The 16143-nt window shown below is 46.5% G+C and overlaps 1 protein-coding gene across 2 annotated transcripts in view; it reads right to left on the bottom strand.

Annotated features, from left to right (window-relative positions):
- Positions 1-16143, bottom strand: part of LOC100123879 (matrix metalloproteinase-24) — a 151696-nt gene that overhangs the window by 79723 nt on the left and 55830 nt on the right. For both annotated transcript variants that reach the window (XM_031923727.2, XM_008214593.4), the window contains exons 3-4: positions 4541-4642; positions 1230-1411 (exon numbers count right to left, since the gene is read on the bottom strand). In XM_031923727.2, the coding sequence (XP_031779587.1) occupies positions 1230-1411; positions 4541-4642 (284 nt within the window). The remainder of the gene's footprint in view (positions 1-1229; positions 1412-4540; positions 4643-16143) is intronic.

The following is a 16143-nucleotide window of genomic DNA, read 5'->3' as shown; positions in this document are numbered from 1 at the left end:
ATGCCGGTGGCGCCAGGCGCTCTCTGCTGCTATATAACTTCGCCTCGAGAAAGAGAGAGAGAGAGAGAGAGAGAGAGAGAGAGAGAGAGAGAGAGAGAGAGAGAGGCGACAATGACGGACGCACCGAGATCTATAGGGCGGCAATGTCAAGGAGATAGAAGCAGTGAAGAATAGCGCGAGAGAGATAGTGCAGAGAACGCTTTGTGGATTTGCATTGTTGCAGGCGCGGCTGTTGATCGCTCCTTTTTCGAGCTGCACTCCTATCCTTTATTTCGAATCCGTTTATATTTGTTATAAAAGCATCCGGCCACATCCCGGCAATTTTTCCCGAGACAAATCCGCTCTTTAATCATCCAGAAAGCGATTTTCCCATTAATCCTCGGCGAACTAGCCGTGCGCCGCAGCTTAATATCGAAAAAATAATTACGCCGAAACAATTCACCGGTGCGGAAACGATCTCATTTCAGCGCCACACACGGCAAAAAAAGCTCAAATAAAGCGGAAACGAGAAAGAGATAATATGTAGGAAGCAAAGGAAAAAAGTAGGGGGGCGACTCACGTACATGTGCACGTCGGAGAGGACTCGGGCTCTCGCTGTCGGCGTGCGCGGAATATCTCGCCGCGCGAGAATTGTAAGGTGCGCTGCGGTCTTCCTCTCTCGCGCAGACTGTACTACGTGACGGGATTTCGGGTTGCGAGGTGCCAGCCGCAATTTACACGGGCCTCCGCCATCCCCTTTCTTTCCTCCTCTCTCTCTCTCTCTCTCTCTCTCTCTCTCTCTCTCTCTCTCTCTCTCTCTCTCTCTCTCTCTGTATATACCTTCGCGAGCCTCCGCCGCGCGCATTGTTCCTTTTTCGGTCTGACTTTTCCATTCCTTTCGTTGCTCTCGCCCCCCCCCCCTGTACTTATTTACTTTCCTCGTATTGAGCCGAAAGGGAGGGGGCGTGGATTGGATAGTGCTCTCGCGGGAGGAGAGAGAGAAGTTATTGGGACCACCGCCGAATTGGTGTATACACTCGCTTTTCGAATTTCCTCCAGCCTTTCCACGGCATCGTCTTCGAAAACAAAGTCGAGGGAGAGAAACACTCGAAGAAACTTTACTGCGGTTCGCATTTTTCCTCCTCCCGACCATCTCTTTCCGTTTACTTATACATCGTGGGATAGCAATTATCTGTATACATGCAACGATTTATTACACGTAACAAAACTTCAACGTTTTCGACACTTACCTCCAAGTGAGATTGAGATGCTTCCAGGGCGATCCGTGCAGAGTGTACCTCTTGAATCGTCGCAGCAGGCTCGGGTCCTGCAGCCTGAGATCTGGCTTATCCGGCAAGCCGCACCGTCGCCTCACCATCAGCTGCTGCGTCCTCTCGTCCACTTGGCCCGTCTCCGGAATACCGCCGAATTTCTGCGCACAACAAAGTTTCCTCCAGGTTAGCGGATACTAATCTATACTAAAGCTGCGCGATTGTGTGCCACTGGTACACATAATACATCGGGTTATTGGAGTTAGCCTCCGAAGGGGATGTAGGTACTTTTTGGCTTGATTTAAAGTTTCGCGCTGCGTTCGTTTTATGTTCCAGCTTTTTTATACCCCCAAGTCCGTTAACCAGTGGGTGAAACGGTACATTTTTTACAAACTCGTGAAAAACACCATATTTTCGAGATAAAAATCGGAACGAACGCGTTGCCCGATAAAAATGACGTAAAGGAAATACTAGTATATTCGAATATAACAGAGCGTTTATTAACGGAAAACACATCGCTAAATCCAAGTTCGGGGCATACACACGCGACGCATCACTCTTGTCTGTAGCAGAGCGCGTAGAGGCGACAGACGAAAAAACAAAAGCCGTCAAAACGTCCGGTAGGAAAAAGTTCACACACGGCCTCCAATAAATAACACAACGCGCGAGCGGGTGCACAATATCCGGCTCTCTGTGCAGCTGTATGGCTTTTTTCATATATGTGAGGGTCGACGCGAACAATTTTTTTTTATAACCCCCCCCCCCCCCATAGAATACGAAAATAGTCCGAAAGCCAACGATCGCCGAAACCGGCGCGAATCTATCGGGGACATATGCGTAAGCGAAACATCGAAAAATCAAACGGAAAAAATTGAGAAAAATGTTTACGTGTGTGTGTGTGTGTGTGCGTGGATCCACATTATAGAGATGGTCGAGCGATACGTAGAAAAACTCTCGTACGGATATGGATTTTTTATTTTTCATATCGATCCCGAAAGGAATAGCAAAGTGTGTGGCCGTTCGTCCTTCGCATTGTCTACGGAATTGCTTTTTCGGTTCGAGAAACCTAGAAGGAGAGGGTGAGAGTGAAGAGGTCGGAGGGTCAAGCACGAAACTATATAGAGATATTAGACGGTGCGGCGCTCGTTAAGTTTCTATTCTCGGGAGGAAATCTTGAGGATCGGTAAGTGCGCCATTGTGGTCGGATGGCCTCTATAGATATATATATATATATATATATATATATATATATATATATATATATATATATATATGCAGCGGCATAGACGTCGAGAAAAGTTTATTTCAACGAATATCTGAACGGACCCGCAGGAGACTATAGCTAAGAACGAATGCGAACTTGTGGATTAGATGGCGAAAGTTTGTTTATTTTGTTTTTTCAACCGTTACCTTTAACTTGCCGGATCAATTTCATTCCGTCATTACGACTCCTCGATAATTACAGAAGCGAACTGCGGAAGAGACTCGGAGAGAATATCATAATGGACTACTGCTCCTATCCTCGATAACGTTAATCCGCAGCTCTAGCGACTAATGGCGGATCGAGTGTTCCATTATCGCGAGAGCGAAAGATCGACCGGGCATAAAATTCAACAAATTACACCACTCGCCTGCGCGTCGTTACATAGAAATTAGAGAAGAGGATATCGGATTTTCCCATGACAGAGAGAGAGAGAGAGAGAGAGAGAGAGAGAGAGAGAGAGAGAGAGAGAATATCCAAGCCACGAGGGATGGAAAAAAATTGAATTAACATCGCGCGCGCGCGAAGTAAAGCCGGATCGAGCGCGATCGATCGGTAAAGCCGATTGAAAAATACGAGAGCTCTCGCTACGGCTCGCTCACTTCCCCGGATACTTTTTGATCCGTTCTTAACGAGCTCAGAGCGCCGACGTCGTCTGATTTGCCAGAGCAACTACATTGCGCATTATGCATTGTGTTGCAGCCGTGATAAAGCGGCCTCGAGAAAGAGGAGGTGGACGACGTTAAACACCGTCGTTATTCATTTCCGAGATTATTAAAATTTTGCTACACTTGAAGCGGTGCCGTGGACAGGGATATTGTATAATCTTTGCAAAATCGAAAATTCACGAGCAGCGCGAAAGAAGAACTAAAAGCAAGAGCATTGAGAATTAAGAACCAAATGATTCCAGACGTTACATTAGCATCGAGAGCAATTCGCGCTTCTTCTATAAACCCATCGGCAATGAAACAAATCGCATAAAAAAATCCATTACCCCACTTTTACGACAGCTGTATTAAAATGAGGGCGCGACACCCCCTAGATAGTATACACCGATGCAGAAAAGCCCAGTACCTGGAAGTGCGTTCGCGCGACTGACGAGTGCGCGATTTTCATGCAAATCTTAGCTTCTCTCTCTCTCTCTCTCTCTCTCTCTCGTAGCGCGCGATAGCTATACATACCGATCGGGAACGACATTTGCATGTCCCGCGAGTGCGCTGGAATTTTTCTCCGGCCGATGAGCCGGCGAAGAGGCGATAATGGGAAACGCGAGAGACTTTACGAGGCTTACTACCTGCGCAGTAGGCGCGCCTGACTAGAATTCTATTTTCTTCCTTCTCTGCTCTTCGCGATGCTATACAGCATACGTACAGGGGGTTATAGGTCTCTCCCGCTTACCCTCGCCGTGCGCAGCAGAGAGCGAATTCTTTTATTAAGATCGCGCCGGGATGAGAGCCGATATTTCCATTCGGTGAAGGGAGAAGACGGTTTTATTCTCCTTTTTTTATACGCGAGCGCGACACTTCGGAAGGTCTGCCGAGAGTTCGGCGACGCGACACGCGAGATGCTCTGGGGAGGTTTTATTTCGATTTAATTGGGTGTCGTGCTAGTCCTTCCTGATGCGCTTGTTATGGTATCGCTCGAATTTTATCACTCAGTGGCGTGATATAGCTTCATTGCATGAAATTCAGGGCTTTTGTTCGCACTTGTTAATTAAGAGAAATTATACGCGAAATGCACTTTTAATTTTCTGTTTATTCTGCGCAGTTTTAAAAATGTGAGTTTTTTCAGTGAACACGTTAAATGTGAGCGACATATTAAAAATAAAATGAATGTTTCTAATTAAAATGTAAAAGGAGAAAATTGGCAGAATAGCATGTGATACCCGGCTTTGTAATATTCATAACGAAGCCTGCATACGCGGAAATTAAATGCTCATTAAAAAAGCTGGCTGCCAAAAAATTCAATTATAACGTTTGCTTTCCTCGAAAATTTTTCCATTTTAACAAATATTGAAAGAACCACTGACCTGCAAACTTCTGATGGCGTCCCTCAGCTGATCATCCGTCCTCAGGTTACCGGTCTCGAGCCCGCTCTGCGGCAGGTAGCCAAACTTCATCAGGTAATTTTGCTGAAACACAAGGAAGCACACACGGATAGAGCACTCGTCAACTCAAATCAACGGGACTATATTACGCAGCGAGTATACAGAGGCGGAGAGTAGAAAGCACGTTTCAATGCATACGCAAGCCGGTAATTTTCGTGCCTGCAGAGCATCGTGCATAATAAACCCGGAGGTTACGGGATCGATGAGCGCCGGCCTCGGGTGCCTGCACATACAGCTTCTCTGTGTGTCTTATGCATTATTAGCCGGCTGCTGCCTAATGGGAGTGGCTTTTTTACGGCGGAATGTGTGGACACAGATGGGAGGGTTGAGTTGATTGCGATGATAATTCAGCGAATTCATATCGCCGTGACACGATTGTCTTAATATTTTGTTACTACAGCTCGAGCGAGATAAATTGTTGAACGTTTATAAGAGTCTTGGCAGCATTTCAAAGAGCGGAAATAATTTGACAAACGACTCGAGATAAATAATAAGTAAGATTAACAAGTCAATTGTGCCCAACAACCTGCTAACGTCGTCGACGGAAAAGAAAAAAAACAAAACTTGAAATCTCATTTCCCGCACGGCAATCCACTTAACACTAGCCTCTCGCATTTAAATTCGCCTCGAGCCGGGCGGACGTTCGCTATTTCTGCTTAAGAGTAACAACAACCAACTACTGCCTACGTCAAAGTAACGGCATCTTATTTTCGAGCTCTAATATATTTTTAAACCAAGCGCCGTTCTATTAAACCTCTCGCAAAAGTCTCTCTCTCTCTCTCTCTCTCTCTCTCTCTCTCTCTCTCTCTCTCTTCGTTCGCGGCGAAAATAAGGCCATTCCGATGTTTTCAAGCGTCAAACTTCGGCTACTCCCGAGGAATTAGCATCCAGTAAACACGCTATTACTCCCCCCCCCCCCCGGCGAAAACAAAGCCCTTAAGAGCAGAGGCGAACTCCCAATAAACGTTGACGTTGCTCGCTCGCTCTGTGTGTCTACTTGATTATTCATTCGCTTCTCTCCCTCCGAGCGCGATGAGAGACGAAATCAGCGCCGTCCAAAAATAAATACACCCCCGCGGCGTGTGTCGCGCGCGTATACGTATATATAGGTGGTCCCCAGCAGTACACACGTATGGAGAAAGGAGCGGCGGCGCGCTCTCGTCTTTCATTGCCAACACTCGGCGGCGCACCGGAAACTCGTCGGACGGAATAACAATGCATATTATACCAGCGGCTGGCGTTGCTTCTCCTTCTTCTCTTTTCATGCCGTGCACTTATATGCGAGACTCGAAGATTTAACTCGGTAATCGTGGCTTATGTGATTGCTGTTACTCGGGGGAGGTGTCCCTGTAATTAGTGGTGCACTCGTGTTAGAAACAACGCGAAAATGGGTTAATTGCGGCGCTTTCTTCGCCGGATATTTTAAACAAAAGCGAGTTTATTTTCGAGTGCGAGCGTTAATCACAGGGTTGAAGGCGAGATGTCGACAATTTTAATACCAGACGGCTCACGTGTTTTTCGGGGCATAAAAAAATAATCACAGAGCGAGCGAGCGTTAGGGCAAATTGGCTCGCGCGCGACGAGTGCTGTAACGGATAAAAAAGTACGCTGAAAAATGTCGAGCTGCGAGAGGGCAAAACGTATTAAATTCTAGCCGACGCGCGTGACGCTTGTACAAAAGGTATGCGCAAACTTCGCTTATCCATCACGCGTTGATTCCCGTCTACGGTTTTCGATTGCACTTCTTCTTTTTTTTCCTAATAATTGATTGTTAGTCTCGAAAAGACGAAGAACAGAAGAGACCATCTCGAGCGCGACGTATTTTCACTAACCCGCCCCCACGCGAAATTTCCAATCAAGCCCTATACACAAAGACCCTGCGGATATATTTGCAAAATTTTCCAATCGAAGCTCGCCGTGTGCGCCGCGGCAATAAAGCGGCTCGCTCTCCAGCTGATGCCCATCGGATCGATCCCTCCCCCCCCTGCTTTTATTTACCAACGCGGAGGAGCTGGCGCCGGTATATATAGCTATAATGCAATGTACACACGTGGTAATAGCCAGTGTTTATCCGCGTTAATAGCATCAATTTAAAGCACTTTACGCGGTGTGCATGCAGCGCCCCGCTCTCGGAGGGCGAGAGAGACCGGATGAATGGAGGCGAAAATATCAGCTATATATAGTGTATAATAGGTATATAAGCGGGGGTGCAGTGAAAAACGAGAGCGTATCAGCTGGGAGTGGGTTGCGTTGTTTGCGCATCAGTTTTATACGCTGTTTGCCCCGGAAACGTCGGGGGCGATAAAGGGGGCGAATTCAGCGCATGAAGAGGTGGTATTTCACGCCGCGGCTCGGTAATCTTCTTTCCCGGCGTCATTTCCGTTACGACGTAGTTGGGTTTGATTCTTTGCGCCGATGACGAATTGATAGTGCGTTCGCTGGAAAAATACGCGCCCTATTGCACAGGCTATTTACCCGATTAATTCTTACACACAGCCTGGGCCTCCGCTACACACTATACACGCGTCGACGCATTATCCGCCGCAATCATCAGACTAAAAGCTCGTATACTGCGTGTATATGGTTCCTGCGAATAAATATGCAAATGTCTCGGCCCCGGTATACAGAGCCTGATGTATGAAAAGGGCGAGAGATGGCCTTTTTCGCGAGCAAATCCGCAAGGACCATTTCACGTGGATTTGTCGGGGGCGGAATAGAAAAGATCGCGCGGACGGACACGATGAGAGCGGCTGACCGGAATCGATTCAGCGGGAAAAGCTGCTCAGGAAAATCCTCGCGTAATTTGCACGAGAAAGATGCCACGTACTAAACTGGCTTTGAAATTCCGCGCGCAAAAAGAGCTGCTGAATCGACCGATAACTCGAAATGCGGATTTTATGCCTCGTTAGTTTGGATTATATTCGTTATGTCGTTCCTCTGTGTGTGACACGCGTTACCTCTGTGAGTAATAGGTGGATTCGCGGAACGCCAGACTGTAAGCCGAAAATTCGCATCGATCCATTTTCGAAGAACACGCAGCGCATGGCGACCGCGGTCGATCCATAACTTTCGGTCAGCCAAAGAATGCGACCCTTTTTCCCAGACTATGTCTCCTCGGCTCCGCCAAGGTCAGCGAGTCTCTCTCTCATTCGCGAGCGCGCGACGCTTTGAAAAACGACACCTTCCCGCTATAATCGTCCCGGAGGCCGTCGCCGCTGCAGCTTCGTGGAAAAATGAGTCCGATGAGAAAAAGAATCGGTAGGTCGCGGTTTGGTGTATTTTTAATTTTCACCGTATACCTTTCGGCTCTCTACCATCGGAGCGAGGCCGAGAGAGAAACGAGCACACGAGGCTATCGTTTGTATAGTAGGTACGTCAGAATGCTGCTACCAGTACAATCGTCATTATCGTCTGCTGTCCCTCTCCGTTATCTGTGGGCTGTATAAACAGGTCGACAGACTCGATAATAGATAATAGTATACGCGCGGCCGAAGGGATTTTTCGTCTGCGGGATGCCGCACACGATAAATAAGCGCGAGGCAGGAAACTTTGATTTGGGTCATTTGGACAGTCGTGGGACCTGCTGTGATAGTGAAACAATTTTACTGGCGATGCGGACAGTCAAGAATCGTATAACGTATCTTTTCTGCTCAACTGGAAAAATCCAAAGCGTTCTTCCTCCTTCATGATCGAAGCTTCGCGTATTGACATGCAAATCCCCCCTTATCTCCGAAAACGCACTATGGCGATCGGCAAAAGCTAATATAACGTAACACCGATCGAACGTCGCGCATCACGTTCAGAACTCGAGGATGAAATTTCGAACTTTGCTCCGCGCAGGTATACACAGGCAGCAGTACGACGCGTTCCATATAAGCGTACACTCGTGTACCCGCCGTAAATGGCAACTGCAGCCGGATAAAGTTACGCGCGCGGCGCACACGTGACCGCGAGAGAGAGAGAGAGAGAGAGAGAGAGAGAGAGAGAGAGAGAGCGAGAGATCGGTATTCCTTGACCAAACACGGCCTAACCGTGCGCGCCCTCGATATTTCTCTCTCTCTCTCTCTCTCTCTCTCTCTCTCTCTCTCTCTCTCTCTCTCTCTCTTGCTCTTGCTGCGAGCGACTATGTACGCGATACACAGAGGTCCTTTTTTCATCGCTTCTCTGCATCAGGCTGCAGCAGCGCGGAGTCGAGGCTGTGATTGTCGGCGAGCTCGCGATCCCTTTTGTGTGTTATGTTCGCGACTACTCGGCGGCGGTGCTCTCTCTGCTCTCTGCAGCTGCAGAGAGCGAGTTTACTCGTGGGCTCGCTCTTTGGTGCGAGAGGCATAGATTCTGTTGCGCGAGTATTGAATCTGCTAGTCGATGCGCGAGAGGAGTATGATATTTCGTTGATCGTATTCGTGCACATTATAACTTTTACGAATAATCCGAGCGGCTATGGATTGAAATGATATTCCGTGAAACGTCGACCGAAGACAATGGGGATATGTTTTGAATACGCGAAATCCATCCGCGCAGGTCACATCATCGCGTAATACGATATTTGCGTGAATATACGAATGTTAATCAGAATTAGCGTATACGCGTCGTATTCCCCACACGAATTTTCAATTATCCAACTCAGCCCAGGGAAATACCTCGCATCGCTTCATCGATACTTCTCTCTATCCCACCTCCAAATTACCCATGGCAACCGCAGCCTTTCCAAATCTCACCCCTCGAGCTCATCATTCTTCCACCGTCTACAGCTTCATCTCGAGCTTCAGCTTCCAGCTCTTTTCAGGAAATCGAGCGCGACGCGTCATTGGCATTCCGCGAGGAGTATTGCCGTCCGGATGCGAATTTCTCCTCTCCCTCACTCCTGCGGCTGCTGCTGCGGGGACTAATGGAGTGTCGAGAGAAGCTCGAAAGACGCGGGAATTCTAAGCGACGCGACGCGCCGCGGAATAGAAATTTCGAGCTCCGGTTTCTCAGATGCGATTCCCCCTTTATTTTATTTCCGCGTACGCCGGCGGAAGAAAGTCGCGCACCGGCGGAAACAATCTGGTCGAATAGGGGATGTGTAAGCCACTTCTCTCACTCTCGGCGCAGATGTGGGCGGGGAGAGAGAGGGTTGAAAGGAAGATATGCTAATTGGAATGCTTGAAGGATTCGGGGACATGGTATTTTGATTCTGCTCTCGATGCTCTGGTGAAATAACAGAGAGAATGTATTTTCTGATGGAAAGCAATATTCAAGAAGTAAAATACAGTTTATGTTTGAACACAATGTACTCCTATCCCGTACTGTTATTTTCACAGAGAGTGTCGGCATGTAACATTCTGTACTACGCCTCGCGTTGAAATTCTAATAGTCGCAAACGTCGCGAGTGTCGTCGCTATCTGCATCGAAAGAAAAATACTCCCCCTAAAACTTTTCGAACAACAGCGAGAAACGTCGGTATTCTTCTCTCTCTCTCTCTCTCTCTCTCTCTCTCTCTCTCTCTCTCTCTCTCTCTCTCTCTCTCTTTTTTTTTCCTCGAAACTACTCAGTTTCTCTGCTAGGACGTTATAGTCGAAAAAAAAACAGAAAATTTTTTCCACGGAATACATAACAGCACGCCACTACGCAATGTGAAACAAATACCGAGAAAGACTGACGTTTCATACAACGTCTGCTCCAGAATTTACGAGCGAAGAATAACGATGCGGTGTGCACGTCGGATTTTCGCGCTTTACAGGCAAAACTAGGTAAGATCTTCATTTCGACTCATTCATTTTTCAAATCAACTATATGAAAAATCCAATCTCACCGAACGAAAAGCGAAAATCGCACAGATATCCTTGGCATACAGTCTCGAGAGAAGCGAAAAGAATGCGAGAGAATAAGTATAGCGGAAGGAAAAGCGCATGACGCACGACGAGGCAAGAGAACGGGAGAAAAGAATGTGTGCGCGGGTTACGGAGTGACGGATGAAGGGTCGTACAAAGAGACAGTAGCAATATACTGGCAGCTACACAGTGAGAGCGAATCAGCGACTGCACGTGTCCCGAGGACTAATGTTCCGAGCATTTTTTTTAAAGCCGCGCACACGTATACCGTAACAGCGCGAGGAAAGCGAACATAGCTGCCCTCCCTCAATTCCTTTTCGATTCCCACTTTTCGACGTTTGCTAGGCTATGATCGAAGCTTCGAAGGCGAAGTAATCCTAGAAAAAAGAGCCCCGATCCTGGTTGTAAATCACATGTGTATCGCCTCAGCCCGGACCTTTCACACTTAAAAAAATAACTTATCCAAAATTATGTAAATTTAATTGTTCATAGTAAATGCAAATAATAGTAGTTAACTTTTGTAGTATTAAAAAATTAAAAGTCAACAAAATTGAATCGAAAAAATCGGATTAAAATATTTTTACATCATGTAATAAATATAAGGTATACTTGATATTCAATATTATAGGAGAAAAATAAGTGCAAAATACATGCCTTAATTTTTATTTAAAGTAAAATTAAATAATGTTCTTGCAAATTAAAAATAATTGTTACAAAATTTTAATCATGCTTTTGACGCTTCAACTAATTTTTACTTGTTCATAAATTTAGGAAAATAAGTCTATATTTTTTGATAATGATAAAGTGTTACATAATGAATATTAAAAATAATTTAATGAAACTATGATGTAGAGCAACTTTGATCCGATTTTTTCCATTCAAAATTTGTTGACATTCATTTTTTAGCAATATATAACTTCCCTTATTAATTTTATTCATTTTGCATTTTATTGAATTTATCAAATTTTAGATATATGAATTTTTTTCTAGTGTGAAAAGCCCGGACCGAGACGCTACACGTGATAATTTTCAGCCATAAGTCGACACCTTTTTTTTCTAATAGGACTACTTTGAGTGGTGGGGGTCGAAAAGGAACTGAGGGAGGGAAAGGCTTTCTCTCTCGCACTTACATCTTCCTATTAGAAAAAAAGTGCCCTATGTTCGCTTTCCTGGCGCGGTTACGGTATGCTCCAAATTACTTCTTCTATTATATAGCCGCGCACGGCCGCTGTGTGCACCGTATAATACACTCGCTGTGTTCCCCGGGCGACGACGTCGAAATCCTATTACGAACTTCTCTCGTTCGACGCTGTAATACGCACGCGCGCCAACTTTTATCACGGACACACGGTACGGATAGCCCGAGCTCTTCGGAGATATCCGCATAGATATATACCTATGTATACACAGAGGCGGTGCACAAAGGCGCATCATTTTATATATCAAAATCCAGATGCGGAGCACGCGCGCGCGCGCACGCGAAATTTAATCCGGCGGAGGTCGCGTGGGTGAACTTGTTCGATTCGCGGATCTTTATACTCTCGCTCGGTGTCGTCTTTTCAACCGCGGTATAGTCTTCCGCGCTCTCGCGTGTGTGTGCGATATGTACGTATAGACGTTGGTGTTTACGGCCGTACGAAAGCGAGAGAAAGTTACGCGTCACGGGAGGCGAATTTATGGATATGAAAGGGCTCGCCCGGGGCACTCATGCAATTTTCATGGGATTTCGGAGTATCGAGCTCTCTCTCTCTCTCTCCGGCGCGCGTTTGATGTTTATACCGCGTGTGTCGCGTAATGCTGGAAAGGAACTTGCGGTTCTCTCTGTTTGAGTATACGTATGCGCTTCTGCGCGACTGTACGGAGAGATGCATGCCGGGAGATGCGCCTTTGGAAGAGAACGCGGCGGTTGAGCTTTTATTTTATAAAAAATTTACGACCAAGCCTGCGCTATCTTGTTTCGAGTTTATATATGGGATATCGAGTGGCTCGGATCTTTCGAGAGAATGAATCTTTTATGTCCGTTGTAGGGTTTTATTTTGTACACAGCGCGTAGAGGGACCGATTTCGCGCTTCTGATGTTGAGCTCGAGGTCGGCCTTATCTTATGGTAATAACTGCGCTAATTATCGAAACATTTAATTCCGTCGACTTCGGGACGCACCTGCGAGAGACGCTCTCTCGTCGTAAATTTTGTTTATAATTTTCAGCCTCCAAACTAACGTTCTCTCATCTTCTCGGTAGGAGATGCACGTATCCACGGAGTTCTAAGTGGCACAGATTTGATGGAGACTGACAGCGATGACCTCGGCTCATCAGCCCGACACCAAAACTTACCGTCTCTCCACATACTATACTCTCTGTACCGTACAATTGTCGAAATCAGTTTCGAAAACTCGCTTCACGCATCGCTCTATTCGCAATAACGAAAATTCCATACGCGCCTACTACCCTATAACTATACGATTACAGTTCAAATCCAACTACTGCGTAATTTCGCCTCTCGCACACAATACACGGCGCATGCGAAATAACGCGAGCTCATCTAAAATTCAACCGCGCCTAAACCGCGAGCGCGCAAGACATTATTCCCACGAAATTTCCGCTTTGAAATAGCAAACACGCGGAGCGAATTATACTTACCCGCTGCTCTCGTCAAAAATGCTGTGTGTACAGTATACGGGGACCGCGTATACGTGCGTAATATGGAGCAGCGAGTGTCAGGGCCGTAAGTAAGATGGATACGATTGCAGGCAGACCGGGTTCTTTGTTATCGATTGTCGGCCGTGATAAAGTGTGCGCAGTCGGGCTTTTTTCGATTCGGCAGAGGCTCGATCGCGAGGGGATTTATGGGGGCGAGAGAGAGAAATGCTTTGTGGAGAGGAGTTCGTTGCTGGAAATGAGAAACGCTGATGGAGGTCGGTGTGCATGCGCGTTCGCGTGAATTAAAATGGAGATTTTGTTTTATAGGTGTTAGTCGGAAGAGTTTACCCGAGAAGAGTATGGCTGCTGTAAACAAGGATGACGGGTGGGAGGCTGTGCGCTAAGTATAAGGAAACAATGAGTGTACGCTCGCTCGTGTACGGTAGTAATCGTTAGCTGAAAAAGTGAATTTAAAAAATATTCACTTAACGCGCCTCGTAAAAGCAACAATGACGAGCCGACACACTAAAGCGATCTCCCCCAGCATAAAACTCAATTTACGCACATAATAAAAGCGACGGCGGCTGCTACTTTCCACAAAAGCTCCATACCGCCCTAGACATTAAACTGGACTATACAGCAGCGATTAGCAATACACGACCGCATCAGCTGCGGTGGCGTAGTCTTCAAAAACTTGGATCCCGGCCACATAGCGAACTTGGCAGAAAGAGAGAGAGAGAGAGAGAGAGAGAGAGAGAGAGAGAGAGAGAGAGAGAGAGAGAGAGAGAGAGAACACCAGCGCATCAGTAGTTCCAGACACAAACCGCGAGCAGATTCGCGAGGTCTAAGAGTGTATGTAACGAGTGCGGCGCGTCGTCGAAAGACAGTTTGCGAAGTTCGAGTTGCTGCAGCGCATTGTTGAAGCTCGACAACTTGCGCCGCCTCGAATTAACGTGCATTTAATTAATTGACGAAACTTTGCGCCTGCAGGCGAAAGTTCACGCACGTGCAGCCCTGCTGGCGTATAATATATATACTTTGCGCGAGAGAGCAGAGGATTTCGAGGACTGCAATTGGCGCCCTCGTGATTTTGGGCGCCGTTGTTGCGGGCGTTTAGGGGCTGAATCGCGCTCGAGTTTCATTCGACTCCGTGGCATACGGCATATGTATGCCACGGAGTCGCATAATCCTAAATGAAGGATAATGAAGAAAAAAGTTATGTTACGCGTGTCGATTTTCGAACTATTAGACACACCTTAGCTTGGACATTTATTTGAAAGGGAGGTGAAAGCTTTTTCGTAATTCCTTTCAATGAGCTGCGAAACGTGCGCTTTCGAAGAGTTGGATAATGGATCGGAGAGTGGAAGGTGAATCGATCGGAACCTGTGTTTTTCATAGAAGAGCCTGCAGAGACCGGTGTGACAAGAATCTCACGAAAGAGCGCCGAAGAGAGAAAAATAGAGTCGAGTGCGAGAGAGCTAGAGAGGAGGCACTGCTCTGCTTCTAATCGCGAAACTTAACTTCCACGTTCAATTTTCTTCGAATGTTATCGCGATAACCGACGTGAATTGGATTCTCCTTGAGATTTTTCCCCCTTCTCAACTTTCTCTCGAGCCTCTTATCCGCGAGATCGAACGACTTTCGCGCGCGTTTTTGTACGGTTGCAGTTTATTTTTAGGTGAAAAAAGAAAGCCCCGATAACATATATCAAGCGGGTACGCGTGTATACAAATAGCGCAGAAGCACCGCAAGATGAAATGGAGGAAAAGAAACGAAGAAGAAATAGCACTTCGTACGCCCTAAGAGCAGATATCAATCTATATGCGTCGGCCGTGTGTATTGATCTGAGAATCGGCAATAAATCAAGCGGTATCGGAAATGAGTAACGATAGTAAACACGGCGCACCCAGAGAAACGGCAGAGAAAATTCTTGGCGACGTACATTTCGTAATTTGTAAAAACATCGATACCAGATGGATATACGACACGCCACTCGTATCTGCGGTAGTCTATAAAACCGGGAGAGATGAAAGTGTGCACATCCAACGATGGAGATTGATTAAAAACAAGATGCAGCATTCGATGCCAGAAAAATAAAATTTCATCTGCTGAAACACAGTAATAATCCGGAAAGCAGCGAAACAGCGATTAATCACTCGACATAATCCATCACTGTATATTTAACGTTTTTACCTTTAGCTAATGTCCAAAATCTTTCGTTACCCAAATGCAATCAATCTTCCCCCACGACATTAACGCTGCCGAGCAGCGTTGTTAGCTCCTCGAGCATTGCACCGAGTCTTCCTAAATTGTTCCCCAAACTATGCGACAAGAAATTCCCTGCGAAAACTATATTCTCACATACTCGCACAGGAATAATCAACTTTTATAAAAATATGCTAAAAGCAGATCTCTCCATCTCCTTGAATTCATAAACAGCCCCGACGACAGCTCTTGTCGCCTACGAAGACTTGGATTATCTTTTCGTACCTGGCATAGGTATATATAGCTATAGACAATCCGTAGTCGTCGTCGCCGAGAGCTGCACGATCGGGGATTTAACGCGGCGCGTATACATCGGCACGTGCTGTGGATTTAATCGAGGCGCTTATTTAGTGCGCCTTTCCTCTTCCCTGAGAAAGAGACACGTGTGCAGCAGCACCGGCTGCAGCATTATAGTCTTGATGAATGCGCTCACGATAAAGCCTCGAGCGTAGTCGAGAGAGTGAGAGTGAGCGCCGCGAGAAAGCCTGTCTACTTGAGCGAGGCGTGAATTGTCGATGTGTATTTTTTAAGCTGACGAAGTGGATGGAACCGTTTGAATTATGCGGGGACATCAGACTGGAAAATCGCGGAGGTGGAGTGGAATTACGCCGTGCGTATAGTAGCTGTACACTCATTAATTTTTAATTACTTCGAAAGCTCGTTTATACCCTGTGCAGAGCTGATTATGTCCCGGAGCTTTCATCAACCGAGGGCGAGCAATCAATTAAACATTTTTTTTCCCACGTTTTTCTACTCGATCGCGTGACGACGAAAGATTAATTGATAATTACCCGCGGGATCTGATATC

The sequence above is a fragment of the Nasonia vitripennis genome, chromosome 2, assembly GCF_009193385.2.
Source record: "Nasonia vitripennis strain AsymCx chromosome 2, Nvit_psr_1.1, whole genome shotgun sequence".
In the NCBI taxonomy this organism is placed as follows: Eukaryota; Metazoa; Arthropoda; class Insecta; order Hymenoptera; family Pteromalidae; genus Nasonia; species Nasonia vitripennis.
Note: the sequence above shows the minus strand (reverse complement) of the source record. Positions and strands in the feature narration are given on the sequence as shown.